The 23789-nt window shown below is 35.7% G+C and overlaps 7 protein-coding genes across 7 annotated transcripts; 6 read left to right on the top strand and 1 right to left on the bottom strand.

Moving 5' to 3' along the window:
• Nucleotides 1-231: 231 nt before the first annotated feature.
• On the top strand, nt 232-2094 carry LOC114169851 (tropinone reductase-like). Its single transcript, XM_028055177.1, has 5 exons — nt 232-386; nt 627-834; nt 966-1185; nt 1562-1668; nt 1772-2094. Exons 1-5 carry the CDS (start codon nt 301-303, stop codon nt 1952-1954), a joined length of 804 nt encoding a protein of 267 aa, XP_027910978.1. The 5' UTR covers nt 232-300; the 3' UTR covers nt 1955-2094.
• A 1909-nt stretch (nt 2095-4003) lies between these two features.
• LOC114169848 (tropinone reductase-like) lies at nt 4004-5710 on the top strand. The gene is made up of 5 exons (XM_028055174.1): nt 4004-4151; nt 4388-4595; nt 4776-4995; nt 5106-5212; nt 5303-5710. The coding sequence occupies exons 1-5, from the start codon at nt 4063-4065 to the stop codon at nt 5483-5485; spliced, it is 807 nt and encodes a 268-aa protein (XP_027910975.1). The 5' UTR covers nt 4004-4062; the 3' UTR covers nt 5486-5710.
• A 1080-nt stretch (nt 5711-6790) lies between these two features.
• Nucleotides 6791-8893, top strand: LOC114170031 (metal tolerance protein B-like). The gene is made up of 2 exons (XM_028055497.1): nt 6791-7128; nt 7555-8893. Exon 2 carries the CDS (start codon nt 7585-7587, stop codon nt 8809-8811), a length of 1227 nt encoding a protein of 408 aa, XP_027911298.1. The 5' UTR covers nt 6791-7128; nt 7555-7584; the 3' UTR covers nt 8812-8893.
• Nucleotides 8894-12642: 3749 nt separating this feature from the next.
• Nucleotides 12643-14955, bottom strand: LOC114170035 (ras-related protein Rab11C). Its single transcript, XM_028055503.1, has 3 exons — nt 14652-14955; nt 14296-14488; nt 12643-13438 (listed from the first exon to the last, which is right to left on the bottom strand). Exons 2-3 carry the CDS (start codon nt 14458-14460, stop codon nt 12953-12955), a joined length of 651 nt encoding a protein of 216 aa, XP_027911304.1. The 5' UTR covers nt 14461-14488; nt 14652-14955; the 3' UTR covers nt 12643-12952.
• A 1665-nt stretch (nt 14956-16620) lies between these two features.
• On the top strand, nt 16621-19301 carry LOC114170034 (pentatricopeptide repeat-containing protein At4g01570). Its single transcript, XM_028055502.1, has one exon. The coding sequence runs from the start codon at nt 16775-16777 to the stop codon at nt 19076-19078; it is 2304 nt and encodes a 767-aa protein (XP_027911303.1). The 5' UTR covers nt 16621-16774; the 3' UTR covers nt 19079-19301.
• Nucleotides 19302-19773: 472 nt separating this feature from the next.
• Nucleotides 19774-20825, top strand: LOC114169094. The gene has a single exon (XM_028054117.1). The coding sequence runs from the start codon at nt 19960-19962 to the stop codon at nt 20563-20565; it is 606 nt and encodes a 201-aa protein (XP_027909918.1). The 5' UTR covers nt 19774-19959; the 3' UTR covers nt 20566-20825.
• Nucleotides 20826-21304: 479 nt separating this feature from the next.
• On the top strand, nt 21305-23447 carry LOC114168895 (protein THYLAKOID ASSEMBLY 8-like, chloroplastic). Its single transcript, XM_028053865.1, has 3 exons — nt 21305-21771; nt 22191-22581; nt 23129-23447. The coding sequence occupies exons 1-2, from the start codon at nt 21397-21399 to the stop codon at nt 22578-22580; spliced, it is 765 nt and encodes a 254-aa protein (XP_027909666.1). The 5' UTR covers nt 21305-21396; the 3' UTR covers nt 22581; nt 23129-23447.
• The last annotated feature ends 342 nt before the right edge of the window (nt 23448-23789 follow it).

The following is a 23789-nucleotide window of genomic DNA, read 5'->3' on the forward strand; positions in this document are numbered from 1 at the left end:
AACTAAAAATCATGGATATCACAAAAATAATATAACACGGATCCTCCAAAAATCCCAAACATTGATTACATTTTCTCAATCCTTTAGGTACTGGACAATAACATATATAAACCAAACATTCGGTACAAGCAAGGGATCAATGCCAAACTATTCTTATTATGGCTTACGTTTAACTCTTAACTTTCTCCATCAAGATAATGACTACAAATTAAGCATTTAGAAGGTAGAAATATCAATTATAAGATATTATAAAGCTTCATTCATCATATCATATTCTTCATTGAAGAGAAGAAAAAAAAAATGGGTGAGACAAACAGTGGTAGCAAAAGCAGATGGTGTCTGCAGGGGATGACAGCTCTGGTCACCGGTGGATCCAAAGGAATCGGGTTGATATCATTTCTTCTTTTTCTACATTTTTTTCATTCACTTTTTGTTCCTGAATTTCAGACTTGTTACTCAAAAATACCTATTAATTTGTTAGCTATCAATTAACAACGAAAGCTAGCTAGCGGAAAAAGTTCTTAATTTTTGTGTTCATACGTAAGAAATGTTTGTACCAATAAAATATAGTAATTGTTTCTGGTTATTAATTTGTCTGATGTTATTATTTGTACTTCATCACATAGATATGCTATCGTGGAGGAGTTGGCACAACTTGGGGCAACTGTACACACTTGTGCTCGAAACGAGGTTGAACTCAGTGAATCCTTGAAGGAATGGAGCACAAAAGGATACAGAGTAACCGGTTCGGTCTGTGACGTGGCCTCTCCTGTAGAAAGAGAAGAACTCATAGCTCGAGTCTCATCTCAGTTCAATGGAAAACTCAATATCCTTGTAATGACATGTTCATTTTTCACCTTTTCATCTTAAAATTTGTCTAACTATGACAAGAATGAGAACAAATTTGGGATCCAACTTGTAGGACTAAAACATTCTTTTTCGTTAATATATGTGAATGGATTTAGGTAAATAATGTTGGAACAAACATACAGAAACAGACCCTGGATTTCACAGCGGAGGATTTCGCATTTCTGATGAATACGAATCTTGAATCTGGTTTCCACTTAAGCCAGATTGCACATCCTCTCCTAAAAGCTTCAGAAGCTGCAAGTATCATTTTCATATCCTCCATTGCTGGTGTTATGGCTATAAAGTTAGCATCCGTTATTTATGGTGCAACAAAAGGTGATTTTTCATTGCATTTCATGTGGTAGAGTTAGCCTATTAGACATGTGTAAGCCACGAGAGAAATAAAAAAAATGATACTTACAAAAAACACACAAGAAAAGTTTAAGAAAAGTTTGGATGAAAAACCAATCAGAACTTGCTTGTTTATTGATTTATTAGAAGGAAAAATAAAAACCAAATAAAAAAAAATTTAATAATAATAAAAAAGAATCAAATATATAATATCTCTGTTAATATAAATAAAAACAGGAAATATATAATATTTTCGTCATAAAAACAGAAAATATATAATATCTTCGTCATAGCCGGTTAGAGATTGTAATGAGTAGTAAAAACTAGGTAATTTGAAAAGCTGTACGTAATTGGCATGCAGGAGCAATGAACCAAATGACAAAAAATTTGGCATGTGAATGGGCGAAAGATAACATAAGGACTAATTGTATTGCACCAGGGCCAATTAGAACCCCTCTTCTGGAAAAGGTAACATATTTGTTGGCAATGTTAGTGCATGATTACTGTTGTGATTTGTTTTTGTTTTTTGTGTGGACTGAGGAGATCATGGTATTGTGTTATGTTGTTGAAGCACTCTAAAGAGGAAACAGTTATGAATGCTGTAATTTGTCAAACCCCTCTGGGACGGATCGGAGAGGCAGAGGAGGTGTCTTCGTTGGTGGCATTTCTGTGCTTGCCTGCAGCATCATATATTACAGGACAGACCATTTGTGTCGATGGCGGCTTCACTGTAAACGGCCTCAATACGTTGTAGCCTCGTTTCGACATTTTCTGTGTTATGTCAGTTACACTCTGATTATATTGCTTTGTGTGTCATTAAGAATAAATTAACAGTACTTTCCTAAGTTCGGTTTATGGGAAGAAGATCTTTATATATAAGCTTTTCCTTGTAAATGAATAACTCTCACATTTAGTTTTTAAATAACGACTAAATGTAAGATTTTTAATGTGAAAATTGTTGATAATTCTCAAGTTATTAAATTTATTATTTCTCTCTTTTAGGTGTCTTCGTAAAATTTGATTATTTTTTGAAAAAAAAAATCTTGCAATAAGATCTTAGGGTCGACTATTGCTTAATAATTTTCTTAATATGCTATATTAGTCGATCTAGTTACCTGATATTAATAATTAAAACAATTGATTAAATAATTTGTATAAAAAATTAAAAAAATGCTAATTAAACTTTTACCTGGGAACTGCAAGAATTAAGTTTGAATAAATTGCATGTATGTCCTAGTATCGAAAGTTTTATTGACAAGGGTTTTAGGTAAACGTGTCCCCTTAAGAAGAACAAGAACGATGGTACAAAAATGGACAGAAAATGAGTACTCGTGGGCTTCCGCTGAAGGGGGGTGTACCAATGTGGTTGAAGGGACTCACCCTTGAGGGGAAGATTGTTAGGAATTCAAGTATGAGTCTAAGTCCTACATTGACCAGAAATGAGAAAGTAGAGCACCATATAAGGATCAAGACTCATAAACCCATCGCCTTAAGGTTTTAGGTTGAGAGTGGTGTCATTACCTTATATGGTTGGGTTCAGATCTCATTGGTGTTTGTTCTCCCCAATGAAACCACCTCTATAGACCTAACAAGTGGTATCAAAGCCGATGGTTAAAATCGGCTCAGATGAGTGTACTTGTGGTCGGGAATATTTCTGCTGGAGGGGGAGTGTCATAATAAAAACACTTATGTATTTTTTTTTATTATCAAAAAATAACCACAAAGATATAGAGAACATATTTTAATGCACTTGACCCACAAAAATTTCATACAATTAGAGCAACCATCACAAAAGCACTCACAACTACTGGGAAGGAATCCATCAGCAACAAAGAGATATATTATTGAGTTTCCCAAATATAACAATCACATTTTCAAAGAGAATAAAGTAAAAGTTTAAACAACTAACAATAATGTAAAACACAAATACATTTAAACATAACCATTCTCCATGAAAAACCACTCACACATGGTTGTGGTTCCATATGGTTATATGACATTAGTTTTACACATATAAGACCTTAGGCACCACTTTAACCCCAAACCTTAAGGTGGGTCTTTATTCTTATATAGTGTTTAACTTTGTTTGTCTTTTCTATCCAATGTGGGACTTTAACTCACACTTTGACTATTCTCAACATCTTCCCTCAAGATAGGGTGAGTCCCTTGTTTTTTTCTTTTATCTTTCGTATATGAGTGACCCCTTTGGTCACATATATGAGTTATGGTTCTATATGGTTATATGACATTAGTTTTACACATATAAGACCTTAGACACCACTTCAATCCCAAAATCTTAAGGTAATGTTGTTATGGGTCTTTATTTTTATATAGTGTTTAACTTTGTCTTTTCTATCCAATGTGAGACTTTAACTCACACTTGGACTATTCCCAACAACACTGCACTTAGGATCATTGTCGAGGAAGAAAGAAGTTGCATGTGCATGTTTTCGAGAAAGAAAAATGTATGCAATATGAACTATACAAACGATAGCCCATATATTTTCATGAAGAAAATAAGCACTTAAATCCTTAATAAGAAAACATAACATATTGTGTCGATCTACAACTAAAAGCGACGGATCTCACAAAAATAAGTCAATCATTGATTACATCATATTAGCTACTCAACAGTAATAAATCAAACATTAAGTCAGACTTTTGCTGCACGCAAAATCAGGTTGAAGAGGATAAGTTTTGAAAACTCAGCGAGTTCAATATTATCAAATTACTTTTTGTCATGGCTTACATTTTAACTATTAAATTTCTGCGTACACAGAGAAAATGATAATGACTATAAATATAAGCTCTTTATAATAAAACTTCATTCATCTTATCATCTCCTTCATTGAAGAGAAAAAAATGGGTGAGACAAACAATGGTAGCAAAAGCAGCAGGTGGTCTTTGCAAGGAATGACAGCACTGGTCACCGGTGGATCCAAAGGAATCGGGTTACTATCATCTCTCCTTCTTCTTCCAAATTTTTCATTTTTTTTTCAAACTTCCCACTGAACAAAACCAAAAGCTATTGCAAAAAGTGCTTAACTTTTGTGTTAATCTGTAAGAATGTTTGCATCAATAAAAGTTAGTAATTAAGAAGAAGAAGTACAAAGTAAGTGGATATTGCATGAGAACTGTTTCTGGTTATTAATTCCTCTGATGTTATTATTTGTACTTCATCATATAGATATGCTATCGTGGAGGAGTTGGCACAACTTGGGGCAACTGTACACACTTGTGCTCGAAACGAAGCTGAACTCAGTGAATCCTTAAACAAATGGACTACAAAAGGATACAGAGTAACCGGTTCGGTCTGTGACGTGGCCTCTCGTTTAGAAAGAGAAGAACTCATAGCTAGAGTCTCCTCTCAGTTCAATGGGAAACTCAATATCCTTGTTAGTAATTCATTCAATTCAATTGCATGGAGTTATAGTTAGTTTTTCAACCTTTTGTTAAAAGTTAATACTGTGAGGAATAGTTCGAAATCCATTTTTAGTAACGAACGTTTTTTGTGTTAGTGTTTTCATTTGTTATTTTATCGGATATTCGGCTTACATTTTGTGCGGATTCTATAGGTAAACAACGTGGGAACAAACATACCGAAACAAACCTTGGATTTCACAGCAGAAGATTTCGCATTTCTGATGAATACGAATCTTGAATCTTGTTTCCATTTAAGCCAGCTTGCACATCCTCTCTTAAAAGCTTCAGAAGCTGCAAGTATCATTTTCATGTCCTCCGTTTCTGGTCTTGTAGCTACAAACATAGTATCTGTTATTTATAGTGCAACAAAAGGTGATTTTTCATTGCATTCCATGTGGTAGAGTTAGCTAGATAGTAGTAAAAACTAGGCAATTAGTGTAGCTGGTAATTTGAAAAGGTGCATATATGTAATTGGCATGCAGGTGCAATAAACCAAGTGACAAAAAATCTGGCATGTGAATGGGCCAGAGACAACATAAGAACGAATTGTGTTGCACCGGGGCCAATTAGAACCCCTCTTGGGGAAAAGGTAACCTTTTTGTTGTCAACGTTAGTGTATGATTATTCTTGTGATTTGTTTTGTTTGAGGGCATCATATGATTATGTTATGTTCTTGTAGGTCTTCAAAGAGGAAAAAGTTCGGCATGGTCTGATTTCTGGAATCCCCCTGGGACGGATTGGAGAGGCAGAAGAGGTTTCTTCGTTGGTGGCATTTCTCTGCTTACCTGCAGCTTCTTACATCACAGGACAGACCATTTATGTTGATGGAGGCTTCACTGTGAATGGCCTCCACGTATTCTAGCCTTAGTTTTTCTGTGTTAAATCAGTCACACTGTCATTGCATTGCTTTCTGTGTCATGTAAGAATAAATTAACAGACTGGACTTTCCTAAGTTCGGGTTAGGGTGTGTTCGAATTCACAATTAGTTGTCAATCTGGCAGTGAAAGTGTAGTATGTTAAATGTATTTTGGAATGCATGATGTTTATTGTTTGGTATTAATAAAACACAGTGCTTAGTGCTTGTTTTCATCTTAAAAAATCTTCATCGTATAAATTGTAAGAATGAATGAAATTTGCTGTTAACAATAATATTTCATGGGAACCTAAGGTGAGTAAAAATTAGAAAGTCTGAGTACTATATAAATATTAAAATTCATAAATCCATCATCTTAAAATTTTTGGCCGAGAATGGTGTCTTATGTGAATTAAATTTTTCTGGTAGTCCTCTCTCGAAAAATTAAGAGTTCGGTCCAAAGACCCAAGAGTTTGGTGGTTTATATCGTTAACGGCTTTAAAAAAAAAAAATACTCGGTTAGCTTGACAGGGAAGTATGTGAAGGACTCAATTAAAACCCATAAACACATCGTGTTAAAATTTTTGGTTGAGAATTATGTGGCGGATGATATTCTCTCGAAAATAACACCGTGAGAGAAAATATAGGATAGGGTTTGTCTTCCTTGGTTGCGGCGGTGGCCTATGCGGTGGTGCAGGAGCTTAGTGTTTCTTGTGTGAGTCATGGCGTGCGTGATGTTTGTTCGGTGATGCAGGTTTGATAGAGGGGAAGAAACTCCACGTTTGTGGACCTCTTGTTTCAACGCGTGCAGGTGTGAATCGGTGCGGCGGTGTTTTGGTGCATCTTGTGGGCTTCTTGGTGATGATTGCAGTTGGCTAGATATCAAAACTAATTTATCAATTATTTCGTATCTATTTATTTATCATTTTATTCCTACATAACTTACCTATATTTCATATACAATATATGTTACTTATCATATGAATTATTTCATATGTTATTTACGCAGCATTACATACATAGAAAATAATTCATATGTAAATGAATTTTATGTATTACATATATGAGTTTTGTTTGTGAAAAAAATCAATTTTTTTAAGTAATAATCATCGTAACATTTATAAACCTTAATTTCTTAAATTAAAAGGATATCGATTTATATTAATTAAAAGATGCGATATGATCTTAAAATTCAAGATACGAAAGCAAATAACTTTATTTTTTTCTATTATAAGGAAAGAAAAATCCAAACTATTTACTAGCTTTCAATTCATAAATGTAGCATTCGAAACGTACAAATTGTTTACTAAAATAAAAGTAACGTCTGGCATGGTATTGGTCTAATGGTATCTGATGCTAATTTTGTGAGGGACGGTATCTACATAAGAAACATGTAGTTTGGTTTCTTACTTGGTTGTTGCCGGCAATTGCAAACTCTCCACGGAGAGATTTGTCCCACGGCAACATCCCGTTAAATTTGTTGTCACCATCAACAACATCAACATCTTCGTAGACATGTTTTTCTTCATTTCTATACCTTTATCTTTCCCTTCCAATCTCTATCGCTTCCTCTGACCTAAGCCCTTGATTCCCGAGACCATTCTCAATTTCCAATCTATTTCCTCGGTTCCACCACCGCTCCACTTCTACTGGTATGGTTTATTGATTTTATCATTTTACCTCCGTTTCTTTTCTGTAAAATCCTTTTTTTTTAACGCAAATTTGTCACATGTAAAAATACTCATTCCTCTTATGATGTAATTGGCGTTTGATTTCGCCACTTTCACTGATTTTCCCAACAAGCCCCTTAATATGTAATGCTATCTCTGTTTATTTTATTTTGATTGCACACTTGAAATTGAAGTAGTCCAATTTATCGTTGACCTGCTAATATGTCGATTTTATCTTATTGCTTTGTTTGAAATGGTAAAATAATGTACAATTTACCTAATTCTGGCTGGTTCTACATAGGAATTAATTTTGAATGCTCTTGCTGGTGTTGGTGTTGGTATTGGCAATCTAACAAAAGACTGAGCCTTGGGGTGACTTTTTCTAAATGGTTTTCTTGTTTTGTTTAGGGTTTATAAGTACCCAGATTTGTGGAGCAAATGGATAACGGGGAAGCCCCCATCTTGGTGGAAGAGAGGATAATGCAGGAAATTGAGATACCAATTACATCTGAAAGACTTGATGTTCTTCCTATGAAGACAGAGACATCCTGCTGTTCTGGCTGTCCTTTTTCTGGACATGAAAATAGTGTTGTGACATCAAAAGAGTCTTCAAAGTCGGCAAAGAAACTTTGTGGTCTTATTGTTTTCTATGCTATTGTCATGGTTGTGGAACTTGTTGGTGGAATAAAAGCTCACAGCCTAGCTGTCATCGGTGATGCAGCACATTTGCTTTCTGATATTACTGGATTCTCTATCTCTCTCTTTGCAGTGTGGGCTTCTGGTTGGGAGGCAACACCACATCAATCTTTCGGATACAATCGTCTCGAGGTTTTGGGGGCTCTTATATCTGTTCAGTTAATTTGGTTGATATCTGGTTATTTGATATATGAAGCAGTTGGTAGAATTCTTCTACAACAGGCCAGTGTGAATGGAAAGGTCATGCTTGCAATTGCAACATTTGGGTTTGTTCTTAACTTTATCATGGTTGCATGGATTGGTCATGATCACAGTCATCATCATCATCATGGTTGTGAAGACTCTAGTCATGATCATAGTCATCATCATCATCATCATGAAGACTCTGGTCATGATCATAGTCATCATCATCATCATGAAGACTCGGGTCATTATCATAGTCATCATCATCATGATCATGGGAATAAGGAGCTATCTATAATAAGTGATGAAGAGAGTGCTACCCTGGTTTCAAGTAGTCACACAAAAACAAATGTCTTGAACCTAAATCTTCAGGGAGCGTATTTGCATGTCATGGCTGATATGATTCAATCTGTTGGAGTGATGATTGCTGGAGCCATAATATGGGCTAAACCTAAGTGGTTTATAGTTGATCTTGTGTGCACTCTTATATTCTCTGTTTTATCTTTAAGTGCTACCCTTCCCATGCTTAGGAATCTTTATGGCATTCTCATGGAAAGTACACCAAGGGAGATAGATATTAGCAAGCTAGAAAGTGGCATTAGAAATATCAAGGGAGTGCAGGATGTTCATGACTTGCACATTTGGGCTATAACTCTTGGAAAACTTGTTCTTTCTTGCCATGTAGTTGCTGAGCCTGGCATTAGTTCCATTGATTTACTAGGCATGATTAAACACTACTGTGAAAAAACATATCAAATACAGCATGTAACCATACAAATTGAGTAATGTTAGATTGTTTTGCTAGTGAATAATTGGTTGATGCATAGTCATAAAAAATTCAAAAAATGGGGTTTATTCTTTTATATTTTGACTTAAGAGTGAATTTGATATGCTAAAAGATTAAGACAGCACAAAAAAATGTTTCATGTTTGATTTTAAAATTGCTAAGCACAGGACAGAAGTTTGAAATTCTGTTACTCAAAAGACTATTATGCACAACATCATCCAAAATTAAGTAATTGTCAATTTGTTTTTTCCTATCATTAATAACCCTCTTCTTTATATGTGAAAATTGAATGAACTGATCTACCTGTCCCTCAATTCTCTCCATCTATCCTTTCTTTCCCTATTCTCTTTAACAGTAAAAACAGATTCCATATAACACAGAGGAGCATAATGTGGATGAATATGAAGAAATCACCATGATGCATTTAAAGCTACAACATCAAGAGATGAGGATTTGCTTGACTGATGTCAAGTTGGGGGGCAGTCATTGGTAAACAAGAATGCAGAGAAAAGTGTAATAGTTACAAGTTTAACATACAATGATCAAAACAATCCTGGTATATGTATTATGTGTCCTTCCTTGACTCTACCAGAAATTGCATCTTCCTTTCCTCTTCTTTCCTCATTCTTTAAATTGTTGAAGTTGCAATTGTTACAATTCCTCCCCATTAAAATCAACATTATCCTTAAAGTTGAGATCTCGATTAGTCTTATGTAAATCTAAGTGGTATTCCCAAGTTGATCGGTTGCAAATAACGGTTTTAGTAATAGGTAATGGACCATATGGTTGAGAGTGGCTCCCTTTACACTGCTTAAGTTGAGAACAGTGAAATACTTGATGAATTCCAGTAGTTTGGGGTAAAACAAATTTATAGACATGTCAAATTCTTTCAATTACAAAAAGGTACTAAAATACCTCAAATTGAGTTTTTTTTTTTTTTTGTCATTCTTCTTAAGAGCAACATAATGTTGTTTGTAGGGTTTTAATTTCACCAAGACCATGTCACTATACTTCAACTCCAATGGATTCCTTTTTCTTATCAACATTTTTTATGTACTATTAAGCCTCAGAAAGGTTAGGTTTCAATCTGTTAAAGTGTTAAGTGCCTTTGAACTAACTATTCTTGGACTGAAATGAGCTCTAAAATTTGTTTTACATTAGTGGTGGTGAGTTCTTTGATGTGAGTATTCTTTGTCCATGACGATGAAGCACCAATATAACAATTTCAAGTTCAACACACAGAAAATGATGACAAAAATCTTCATATATAGTATTATGAAAATGGTAATTTTCTTACCATGGAATGTAAGCAACTAAACAGTAGCAAGTACAGAGAAATTGCATAGTTGTCATAATAAGAAAACGGTAACAGAGAAATAAAGGGAGAGGATTCAGTATTGTTCCATCCATGTCTTCTCTTTCATTAACCGACATAATGTATATTAAACCCTAGATGTATAAAAATCCTTAAACCTAAAGTTAGTTAAGTGGATTATCATACATTTCTCCTCATGTTCTTATCAATGTTCTTACCGTTATGATGAGTTATCATGTGCCCTTCCTTAGTTGTACCCGCAATTGTCTGTTTATCCCTCTAGTTTCATTAACTTTTCAATTGTTCAAGTTGCATCTTGATGGAAATATAACAAAATAATAAGTGAAAATAAAATTTAGATCAAATATTTTCTATATAAATAATATGTAAAATAATAAGATGTATAAAATAAAAACAAAAAACAAAAAATACTAAAACTTTTTTACTTGAAAAACTTCAATATGGAAGAAAATGAAAAAAGAACCTTATTGAACTAGTCGGTAAAAATTTCTACTGATAATGATTAACATGTATACCATAAGTTCTTTAGGAACTTCAAAAGATGAGTAGAAATATATTCTTTTAACTAACAAAATGGATAATAATACAAGAAAACTTTAATGAGTACTTAACTAAACAACATAAGAAACCCAATATATTAGATGTGGTATAAAATCTTTTCTCCAAATTAATTAGCTCGAGTGTATAGAATTGCACAAAATTCATTGGTTGCCCTTTTCTTTTTTTTTCATTCTCTCTTGAAAGTTTCTTTTCTTTTCTGACAACAGACATTCATCCGTACTCTCTTGTAAAAAAATTAGGAATGGCAATTCGGGGCAGGCTAGCTCGCAGACCCGCACAAAAAAATGTGGGGCAAGCTGAGATGTTGAACTCGGTAGCCCGCAATGGCCCGCCCCACAACCCGCGTGGGCTAAAGGCAAGGCGGAGCAGGTTGGCCCACTTACAAAATTATATGTTCTCGTTTTTTAGTTCTCACATCATTCATCACGTTGTTTCTTTAAGTTCCTTTTATTATTATTATTATTATTATTATAAGACAATGATTTTAGTTCATGAATATGGAATATCTTTTTATGCATTTTTAGGTACATGTCTTGTAAGGTGACATGTTACTATTGTACTTTAGCCATAATCTTTGTTGTTATCTTTGATTAGGTAAACTAATTGAAATTATTTCGATAGAAAATGAATATCAATTATTATGAAAAAATAAAATAAGTTTTTATTTTGCTTAACACAAAAAAAATATTTTGTTCATCACAAATGCGGGTCAGCCTGCAGTCCCGCGGGCCAACCCGTAAGGTGGGACGGATCAGAAAAGTGAATCCGATATTAAACTATGGAGCAGACCAAAAAGCGGGACGGACCAAAACGGGCCGGGCTGATCTGCTTTGCCATTTCTAAAAAAAACTTAATAAAATATTACATTATTTTTAAGTGGATAGCTCATTAAAAAAATATATAATTTTCTTTTTTTTTAATTAAATCAATATGGGGACAATAAATTTTGGTGACCCACTTAGTAGATTTGTTATTTAAAGCTATACACACTAAAATATATATCACAAGACAATTTATTGTGAAATGGACAAACACATTTTGGAGTGAAGTTATAAAATATTTTTATATATAGACTTCTTAGGAGGTAAAAAATTGAAAGGAGTCTCCATGAAATCTACTAATGTTACTAATATTTATCAATTTGTCTAACAAAAGACAAATACACTGCATATAGTCAATTATAAAAACCACTAATATGCCGATATTTTATTGTCCAACTATTTTGCAAGAAATTAGACTTCGTTGCAAGAAATTAAGATTCTTTCTTACGTGAATGAATCGTCTCAATCAATATGTAAGTGCATTATTCTTAACCGATATATCGTCTCATCGGTTAATATATTAATGTGAAGATTGGAATGTGAAAAGTTGAAATAAAAAGATATCAAAACAATTGTATTAAGATCAAATTCTTGTGTAAACACAAACACTGCGCTGAACAAATAATATTGTAATAAATTGTGTTGCTGTAACCAACACTGTAGCTTGTGAACAGAATACGACCAAAGTGCTCGAGCTGTACATCATCCTCAGGTGTCCCTAAGTTTGCAATAGAGCACCTTAAAACAATCAAAATACAACTAAATGTAAATGTTTTAAGGTCATACAGGAACACTTAAGATTGACGTTCTAGAAAGCAATCTGGAGTTGCATTCTGTTTGATGACAGTACGGATTCCACAACACAAAATTCCAACTTCATTGCAATTTAAATTATAATGACAAAAAGGTTGCTTCCCTGATAAGTGAGGTGCTTGTAATTATCTATTTCAAACGAGGTGCTTGATTTTACCTACTGAATCAGCCAAAGAGCAGAAGAACTGGCAAGAGATTATCATATACACTGTCAAGCAGGTCACAGATCTAGCCTTGTAACAACAATGTATCGACAAAAACCAGAAGGTGTGTATATCTTATATGATCTCTCTGAAGTGTTAGATTACCAATAACCATCACACTATATCATCAATTTCTGTCCGCCGTTCAAATATTACATTAACTCATTAGAAACTATCACATAACAGAACAGATAATCCAAAGAAACTAGCAAGACTATTGTTTTATAAATTTCACAGACTTTGTTTTTGCAACTCAATGGAGTAAATGTAATCTACATGTGTCTCTCTCACCCATAAAGAAAAAAAAATAAAAAAAATAAAAAAAAGATAAAAAAGAGAAAAGGGCAAAACAGAATTGGGGGGAAAAATACTATCTGCTACCAACGCTCTTCCCTCAAATGTCACACTAAGTGGAGCAGCAGCCTTTCTTTGTATTCCCAGATGCCTCCCCAACATTGATGGTGGTACCTTGACCAGGAAGTGTGGTACCACCAGCTGCTTCCTGAGCTGCGAGTGCCTTTTTGCTAACAATATGATAAATCTCTGTCAAAATGGTTTGGAATGCCTTCTCAATGTTGGTTGCCTCCAGTGCAGATGTCTCAAGAAATGACAAACCTTCCCTCTCTGCCAAGTTTTGACCATCGTCCCCCGAAACCGCTCTTAGATGGTTCAAATCAGATTTATTTCCAGCCATCATGATAACGATATTAGAATCCGCATGGTCCCTCAGCTCACGCAACCACCTTTGGACATTGTCAAAGGTTTGTCTCTTAGTTATGTCATATACAAGTAGAGCACCTACAGCTCCTCTGTAATAAGCACTGGTAATGGCACGGTACCGCTCCTGACCTGCTGTGTCCCAGATCTGTGCTTTCACAGTCTTCCCTTCTACCTGTACACAAACAAAAAGCCATTAGTAATGATGTAACAAAACAAGCCTTCAGCATCAAGATTTTCAAAAAACCTTCAGCAACCGTTATTAAGACAGACAGCAAGATTGAGGTTTCATGAGTCTCCTAATGCAACGGGCATTTCACTAGCATTGCGTTTGTAATTTTCAGCAACATGAAAAGATCATGACAAAAAAACAACCTCGACTGCATTTAAAACCTTGTTCATTCCATTGACAACTATCCATCCAATTAAGAAAAACTTCAAACATAAATAACCAAAAGTTTTCCACAACATTGACCATATAATATTAGTCATAAGTTCAATGATATAATTTCTTGATCAATTTTTAAATGAGAAGCAATCCATCTCATCTGAAGGTACAAAAATCAAGCTAAAACAACTGTTTAATTATGTTACATAAAATATTAATCCAAATCCTCATCCATTTGATCGTAACACCGAAAGCTAAAATCATTCCTCCAAAACATTATATTCATGAGAGGTTTTGAAAAACACTCTGCCATCGTAATTTTGATCACAACATCAAGGTTTTTGTCCGTAAATTCATGAAACGTGAAGATCACAGCAAAGCCGCCAGCGCAACTTAAAACCTTGCTATTTATTTCCTCAGAAAAGGATCTGAGATATAAATAAGCTATTCTATCAATCCTTTAAAGCAAAGACTAAAAAAAGACCATAGTCGAATACATATACATGCACATAACTGGCAGAAATCCAAGCAGAAAGAAGAAAATAACAAGACAAAATCCAGAAATCATAAAAGCATGCAATCAATCAGGAAAAACACACGCGTCCATTACGGAAAATCAGCAAGGGAAAAGGAGGCAGAAGTACCTGAAGAGTCCTGGTGGCGAACTCGACTCCGATAGTAGATTTGGACTCCAAGCAGAACTCGTTTCGAGTGAACCTGGAGAGGATGTTGGATTTGCCAACACCTGAGTCTCCGATCAAAACGATCTTGAACAGATAGTCATACTCGTGGTCCACTCGATGCGTCATGGCTCCTCTCCCCTCCGATCTCTCAAACCTGCCAGATCCAACACCAAACACCACATATTATTCATCCAGATCCAAAACCTAACCGTTAGGAGAGCACAGCGGCGCGTGGCCACACGCGCATAAAAAAACACATTCTCGAACCGGCGAAACGGATCTCTCTACGAACTCAATCGTAACGAAAAAGAACTCACCGCAAGACGGCGACGAACTGGTAAACGAAATTCGTTTGGTGAAGTGTGTTTAGTCGTTAACTAAGCGAAGTAGGGAAGTCGAGAGAGAGAAGGTGGGGAACCGGAGCGGAGCGGTTCGGATAACCGGAGGAACCGCCGGGGATTTTGGTGGAGATGGAAAAGGAGAGTGGCCGAATTGGCCAACTGGAGAAAACAGAAATGTCTACGAGTGAGAAAGCAACGCCAACGCAAATAAATAAGTTCATTTTTTAGGAAAGAAAAATAAATAAATATATACGTATATATAACATTTGATTATTATTATTATTATTATTATTATTATTAATTTATAATTTGTGGTGTTGAAGAATGTGAGAAAGACAAAGTCCGTGTGATGAAGTTGTAGGGTGTGGCAGGCTGGCTGGTGGAGGGTGGGGTGTGGTGCGTTAAGGACAGGGTGTCCCTGTTACACTCCCTTTTTGTTCCTGTGCTTTCTTTCTCCTCATACTCTTCTTCCCTCTTCTCACCAATCACAACCTTTTTTAATAAGGGTAATCTCAATTTCAATTATTTTCTTTTCATTCTTTTATTCTTCAAATTATTTTCAAATTTATTTGGATTCGACACTTCATCACCATCTCAATCATTTTATTCAAACTTTCCAACAAATAATATTATCAGAGGAGGCTGTATTAAATAAAAACATTTTTATTAAATCCAGATTTACAAACATACGTTATGATCCAAAATTAAAAAAATACTTAATAGATACAAAAAGCACTTTAAAAAATCACATTACTTTTTATTTTAATCACTAAAACCAAATCCACATTTCTTTTATACTTTTTCAGTTGTTATAGTAAAAAAAAAAAGTGTTTCATTTATCCATATATATAAGATAAATTATAATTCATTTTAAAAATTTGTTATAGAGTGATGATTTTTAAAATGATTTACACTATCAAAGCATTTAAAATAGATATAGCTTAAAGCGTACATTATATGTTTGTAGAGACATGGTATGTACTTGTGTATATATCTGTTCGCGCGTACGTACATATATAACATGTGCTCCTGTGTCAGTCTAAGTTTAAGGATATGTGTGCCTATGTATGTCAGAGTTAAAGGTTTATAGACACGATAAAGTAGACAACAATGAAAATTATTTTAGTCTAAATTATATATAATTTGAAAATGCAGAAATTAAGTAAATTTAGTATAAGGTTGAATAGATTAAAACCGTGATTCCTCTATTTTAAAACATTGATGAAAAATATATTATTTTATTTAAACTGTATGAGATTAAGGATTAAAATTTTCATAAAATGAAATATCAATCTCATATAATACTCTTATTTATTTAAACGTTATTTTTAAAATTTTCAGTATTCTTTACCATTCTAATTGTCTATCATTATTTCATAACTAAACTAAGTGAAATATTAGAAAGGAAGATGAGGAAGTGGTTAAAAGAGAAACAAAAACTCTGTGTTTCCTCTTGACTTATTGTTGTCAAAGCCAACAATGTCTACGGAAATAACTAACCATTCCTTGATAAAAACAAATTATTTAAGTTGGTCCCTTGTCTCCATTTTGTGCCATAAAATATGTCTAAATAGTAGTTGTCCACCAAAATCAAACTTTGAGTTTTTCTTCTTCTTTTTTTAATATCAAGTTACATGGAGTTATCTGTCATGACATAAGTGTATATACTATTATAGTTTGTTGGTAGTATAAATTACAAGTATATACATATTTATAGTATGTATTCATAAACTTATTCAATTGTTGACTAAATCAACACAATTTGTCAAAATAAAAATTTATTGTTATTTACTCTGCCACTAGACCAGACCAAATGATTCCAATTCCAAAGCAGTTGGATTTTATTTACTAATGTGTAAGTGGTTGGACAAGAATGAAGCCATGAAAATGAGAGTTATTTATGTTTACATTTATTTATTTTTACGATAAGTGTTAATGCAGTGTTTGACCAGTGTCCACTACTGCAAACTGGGCCTGGTCCAATTCCTTATAGGTTAGTTGGGTCGGTGGGCCCAAGGCTTAACACGCCGAAACGGCGACGCATTGATTTCGAAACGGAATTTAGAGTTTTGGTTCGACTAACTACCGTTGAGAGTGTAATGCGGCAATGGAAACAGCTGGGAGAGGTGTTGGTGGTGGCTTCTATCACCAACACGCTATCCCACTCTCACTCTGCAACGCTTAATCTCCCACGCGCCGTCGCTCTCGGACTCACCCAGCCCCTTATTCTGAAAATCCTTTCCAACCAATCGATTCACCCTTCGCAAAAGCTTCGTTTCTTCGAATGGACCCGCTCCCACCACAACCCTTCCGCGGCGGCGTACTCCCTCGTCCTCCGCTCCCTCTCCGGCGGCGGCTTCTTCTCCGACATCCCCTCCGTCCTGCATTCCATGACGCAAGACGGCGTCGTTCTCGATCCCCACTCCCTCAACCTCCTCCTCCACTCCTTCATTCTCTCCTCGAACTTCAGCTTAGCTTTCCAATTATTAGATTACGTGCAGCACCTTCACCTCGATGCCACCACAGTCTACAATACCCTCATCGCTGCTTTACTGACAAAAAACCAACTCTCTCTCGCGTTATCCATCTTCTTCAAGCTCCTCGACGCCGTCGATTCGAAGTCCATCGCGTGCAACCGATTGTTGGTTTCTCTGAGAAAAGAAGATATGAGGGTGGAGTTTAAGCAAGTGTTTACAAAATTGAGGGAGAAGAAAGGGTTTTCGTTTGATACGTCGGGTTACAATGTGTGTATTCACGCATTTGGTTGTTGGGGTGATTTGGCTACTTGCTTCGCGCTCTTCAAGGAGATGAAGGACGATGGCAAGGGGTTGGTTGCCCCTGATTTGTGCACCTACAACAGTCTCATCACTGCGCTTTGCAGGCTTGGCAAGGTGGATGATGCGCTTGTTGTGTGGGATGAGCTCAATGGCTCAGCTCACCAACCTGATCGCTTCACCTACACAAACCTAATTCATGCCTGTTGCAGAACTTTTAGAATGGGTGATGCCACAAGGGTTTTTAACCACATGCAGAGCCATGGGTTCCCTCCGGATACGCTTGTTTATAATTCTCTGCTGGATGGACATTTTAAGGCCACCAAGGTTGTTGAAGCCTGCCAGCTGTTTGAGAAAATGGTTCAAGAAGGTGTGAGACCTTCTTGCTGGACTTATAATATTCTCATTCATGGGCTGCTTAGGAATGGCAGGGCGGAAGCTGCTTATACTATGTTTTGTGACCTCAAGAAGAAGGGCCAATTTGTGGATGGGATTACTTACAGCATTGTTGTTTTGCAGCTTTGTAAGGAGGGTCAACTGGAGGAGGCGCTGCAGATGGTGGAAGAAATGGAAAGCAGAGGTTTTGTTGTTGACCTTGTCACCATAACATCGCTGCTGATTAGCATTCATAGGCACGGTCGCTGGGATTGGACAGACCGGCTTATGAAGCATATCAGGGAAAACAATTTGGTACTTTCTGTTCTTAAGTGGAAAGCTGGAATGGAAGCTTCTATGAAGAATCCTCCTGGAAAGAAAAAGGATTACTCACCTATGTTCCCTTCCAAAGGAGATTTTAGTGACATCATGAGCTTCTTAAGTGGTGCACAGGATAACACCAACATTAATGATGGGGAGGAAGCTTCCTTCGATGGGATTGACGAGTGGTCATCATCGCCGCACATGGATAAATTGGCCAATCAAATGTGCTCTACTGGCTATTCTTCCCAGCTTTTTTCTCCTTCTCGCGGTCAAAGAGTCCAAGAAAAAGGACCGGATTCTTTTGATATTGATATGGTGAATACTTTCTTGTCTATATTTTTGGCAAAGGGAAAGTTGAGCTTGGCTTGCAAATTGTTTGAGATTTTCAGTGATGCAGGTGTGAGTCCAGTGAGTTATTCTTATAATTCTATCATGAGTTCTTTTGTCAAAAAGGGCTATTTCAATGAGGCTTGGGCTGTTCTGGCTGAAATGGGAGAAAATTTTTGCCCTACTGATATAGCTACATACAATATGATACTTCAAGGTTTAGGAAAGATGGGACGAGCTGATCTAGCTAGTGCTGTTCTTGATAGGCTACTGAAGCAGGGAGGTTATCTTGACATAGTTATGTATAACACTCTCATCAATGCTCTGGGGAAGGCAGGCCGAATCAATGAGGTGAATAAGCTCTTTGAGCAAATGAAGAGCTGTGGGATAAATCCTGATGTTGTCACTTACAATACATTGATTGAAGTTCACAGTAAGGCAGGGCTATTGAAGGATGCTTACAAGTTCTTAAAAATGATGCTGGATGCTGGATGCACCCCTAACCATGTTACAGACACTACTTTAGATTATCTAGGGAAGGAGATTGATAAATTGAGATTCCAAAGGGCATCGATTTTGAGTGAAAGAGATGATCCTTCTTGAGAAGGCACAGTTGTAACTTAAGTTCTGGGGATGGGATGAAAATCTAGCAGTCTATGAAATTGGAAATTGTAATTTAGTTTTTGCATTATCTTATTAGTGCTGTGATCTGCAAATGTTTCTGTGATCACAGGTGTATACTTCACGATCAATTTTGTTGTATTTATGTGGCTTCTTAGCTGGAAAATGGCTGGTCAATGTTATATATCTTCTGTTTTAAACCCAAGTTTCTTTCTGATTCAATGTTTCCAAACACGTTATACTAGAAAGTATTTCTTTTACGATAGGTTAGCAGAGTTTGATCTACAAATTAAAGACACTACATACCATCATTCTTTCTATTTACATCGTTGTACCTCTCCCCTTTTCTTCATGGGTTTTGTGTTGTCTACTAAGTAAAGAGGGATTATGATCATTATTGCTAATAGTAAAATAAATTTAAATTTGGTTTCGTGTTGAGCGAAACCAAACACAAATTTGTGATCCACTGAAATTGTTCAAATAATTTTTGTTTTTATATATTTCAAATATGAATTCGAAGCTACAAATGTCAAACATATAAGAGGTTACATTGACGGTAAGAAGAATAAATTGCTATGAATGCATTGTGATTTCATACATTTATCCCTTGCAACTTTGTTTTCTAACACAAAAGCAAAGGCTCATCTTTTAATTTTATTTTTTTTAACATTTTTTTCTTTTTGCACAGTTTTGAGAAGGAAACAAGTTAACTGGGTTTGGTTCCAAACGTAAGCTTATACGCCACTCTCAACAGACATACAGTAACGCATTCGTTAAATGGTTGCTTGCAAGCAATACAAAAACACAATCCCTGAGCTGAGAAAACAAAACCGCATTTGCGGTTTTATGCGAAGAAAAATATAATGCTATCTTTCATAGGTTTGGTTTCATCACCGGAAATGTCCAACGTGTCTCGCCGGAAGATGACGACCACCAGAATTCACATAATGGCCTTAGACGGCATCGTCAACGTCAATTCTCTCTTCACCTTAGCCCTCTTCCTCGGTATCACCACCACCAGCACCACCAACACCCTCATAGACGCTGACAACACCGACTGCGCCGCCGGAACCTCCATTTCCGAAGGCCTCATCGCGTTCCACGTGTACTCCTTCAGCTCCTTCCTCTTCTCAAGCCTCATCGCCTTGGCTCTCAAGAACGTGATCAACTTCAGCAAGGACGTCGACGATGGTGACGTTTTGGGCGCCAATAACAACAACAGCTGGGTCCACAGTGTTGCGAAAATTAACACGGTGGTTTTGAGGTTGGGGACTCTGGTTTCGGCTTTTGGGTCGGTTTTCGGATGCGGGTTTCTGGTGGTGGCTCTTGTGGATTTGGTGCAGATCAAGTTGGGAACCATTGCTTGTGGGAGTCCTCATACTTTCGCCGCGGTGGCTCCATTGCTCGTTCTTGTTCCCTCTGCGCTTCTAATCTACGTTTTTCTCGTCCTCTATGCCTTCACTCGTTAAACCAGTAAAGAAAATATCCGTGATTCAACCATGTTTAAGGTGTCAAAGTGAATGATGTTATCATCAAGGATTCAAAGATCGTTGATGGAAAATGCTGATGAAATCAAGAGATCGAATTCAAACTAATTCTTCCAAGTGCTTTATTCAATTTTGCTTTGCTATTTGGCTTGCAAATTGTTTGCATCATTCAATCTTTTTTCTTATATCAATTATATATTTCTTAATGTTATCGTAAAAGAAACGTGCAGGTTGCTGAAAAATTGTGTCTTGCTGCTGTGTTTGCTTGAGAGTGAGGAACAACGCGAAATGATATTAGGATTATTTTTTAGGAACAAATATGTTATTCAGTAGTGGAGAACAAGTTACTAAGAATCTTACGTTAGAACTTCTCTCTCATTTCCATCTTGCCAGGAAAAGGAAAATTGTGTTTGGTTTTACAACTATTTTTGGCTTAATTGCATTTTTCAAATATCAGACTCTAATATATACGCGAATATAGTAATATTTAATAACAGTCACGAACAAACCAATTCGGAGGTGTTTTAAGTATTTATGTACTTTTATCTTTTGGTCGTGACCAAAGGAGAGCATAAAAAAAATAGGAATTTGATAGCCTTAAAAATACAGCCATTTAAAAACAATAATTATACATATTAAATTAAAAATATATAATAAATATAACTAAAATATTATTATTTAAAGTTGATAAGTTAAATATTTTTTAGTTACCGTGAAAGTATCACATCCCTGGTTTCCCTTTGGAGTTACAAAATGCTTCATCACCAAAAAAACATAGCCTTGGTTTGAGTATTTCAGTGGCAGTGCAGTGTGATGGCTAGTCGTTCCTTCTCGAAAGTTCCGAAAATCTGTGATTTTCGTTCTTTATTAGTGGGACAGCTTACGAGAACTACTAAACTTATCGAACACGGTTCAGCTCCACTGCCCTTCGTTGAATCTACTTCATTGAAAACGACGTCGTGTTGGAGGCAATACCACGACGGAAGGCCCAGAGGCCCCCTTTGGAGGGGAAAGAAGCTCATTGGCAAAGAAGCGCTCTTTGTGATATTGGGCTTGAAGAGGTTTAAGGATGACGAGGATAAGCTTCAAAAGTTCATGAAATCTCACGTTCTCAGACTCTTGAAGATGGACATGATCGCCGTTCTCACTGAACTTGAGCGTCAAGAACAAGTTTCTCTCGCTCTCAAGGTTTTCACTCTTCAAATTCTTTTGCATTTTTAATTTTCATGTTTTTAGCCCATAACCTGTTTGTCATAATGCTTCTTAGTCCGAACCTGTTTGTTATAGTGATTATTTATGACAACTATTACAAGGTTTAATTCATCACTGTCTCTTGAACCATTTGGAAATTTTTAATCTGGTCCTAAACTAAAATATTTTATAGTCGTATCCTAACTCTTTTGAAATTACTATTTTTCTGGTATTTGAATCATCGTAAATTAACTTCAGTGACTCATATAATTTTGTATAACAAAGTATCTAATTGCAATTTAAGGACCTCATTAAAAATTCAAGTTTTGGACATACTGATGTATTAAACCTTCCATTATAGCTGTGCACTGCTTATTGTACGGAGGTTACAAGTGATTAAGTGAATGAATTTTCAGATGTTTAAGGTTATGCAAAAGCAAGATTGGTACAAACCTGATACATTCCTCTATAAGGACTTAATCATTGCATTGGCAAGGTCCAAAAAAATGGACGAAGTGTTGCAATTGTGGGAAAGCATGCGAAAGGAAAATTTGTTCCCTGATTCTCAGACTTATACTGAAGTCATAAGGGGCTTCTTGAACTATGGATCTCCTGCGGATGCGATGAACATATACGAGGACATGAAGAATTCCCCGGATCCACCTGACGAGTTGCCATTCAGAATTTTGTTGAAAGGACTGCTGCCACATCCTCTTTTGAGAAACAAAGTGAAACAAGATTTTGAGGAGATTTTTCCTGATTCAAATATCTATGATCCACCACAAGAGATATTTGGCGCGCGCTGAGGTTTGAACTCTCTTCACTCTGTCATCCCGAGAGTTTGATTATTTGCTTTAAAATAAAAATGGAGTTTTTGTTGTGCTCATGAGCTGACTTACGGGCACAGTAAAAAGTTAATGAGTTTAATTCGATAGAATGTGGGTCAAAAGGTTCTATGTTAGTGTAATCGGGTAGTCAATTTTTCCATCATATAGATGATGAGAAGATTGTCAAATTTGATAGCACGAAACTTGCTTATTTGAATGAAAACTGTGCGGAGAAATTTATCAATGAAGAATGACTGGATTTTAACTTGGCATGATGTATGTCATTAGAAATTAAAAATATGACAATGCCATCGAATTCCAGTTATTATCCTCTGATATGTTATGACGTTGGTACTTTGGTTGTTTAGATTATGTTACTATGTACCATCTATTCATCTTTGAGGATCAAACCTACTTTTGTTTAAGATAAAAAAAAGGCTTCAATAATTAGTCTTTTACTTTAGTTTTATAGGAGTTACTGAGTAATGCTTATAAAAAACCTTATCACCTCTGTTAATATTTCGCAGGCCACAGGGTGTGTTCCTGAAGGAGCTGGATCATCAAACGACTACAGATGTTGTAGGAATTAAGGATTGAGGCTGCGTTCATTCTTAAGATTTGTGCTCAATGTGTGGTTTTGGGATGATTAGTTTCCTGAGGGTTTACACTGTTTACCGAGTCCTTGCACAATGGAGATAAACTTTTGCTATTGAAACTGATTGAACTTAGCTTGAAATATTCCAATGTTCTTTGTTCAGTTTCATCATCCATGTCAGTAATGTACCAATTGTTATCAATTGTTAAGAAGCAAGTAAAAGAATGATACAGATGATCACATTTTCTCCACCCTTGAGTCCAAGAAGATGGTAAAAATTGATAATCTAACGATTCACTGGGGAGATTAGGCTTGCTTGCGGCGCTGGGGAATTAACGAGTCGATACATTGTGAACAAACTTTATATAAAAGATTTTTTTTTAAGTGGCATTGAAGTTTGAGTCATGAACAAATTTATGTAAAAGATTACTATACTATTTTTAATCTAAAACTTAAAACTAATCTATTTATACGTTGTTTATCCAACTTTTTTTTAATTAATACAAGACTTTTAATTTATTTTAAATTTTTAACAACTTCATATCCAAACACTCCACAAGAAGCTTAACCAAAAACTCGCAACCAATTAGTTG

Source organism: Vigna unguiculata, chromosome 11, assembly GCF_004118075.2.
Source record: "Vigna unguiculata cultivar IT97K-499-35 chromosome 11, ASM411807v1, whole genome shotgun sequence".
In the NCBI taxonomy this organism is placed as follows: Eukaryota; Viridiplantae; Streptophyta; class Magnoliopsida; order Fabales; family Fabaceae; genus Vigna; species Vigna unguiculata.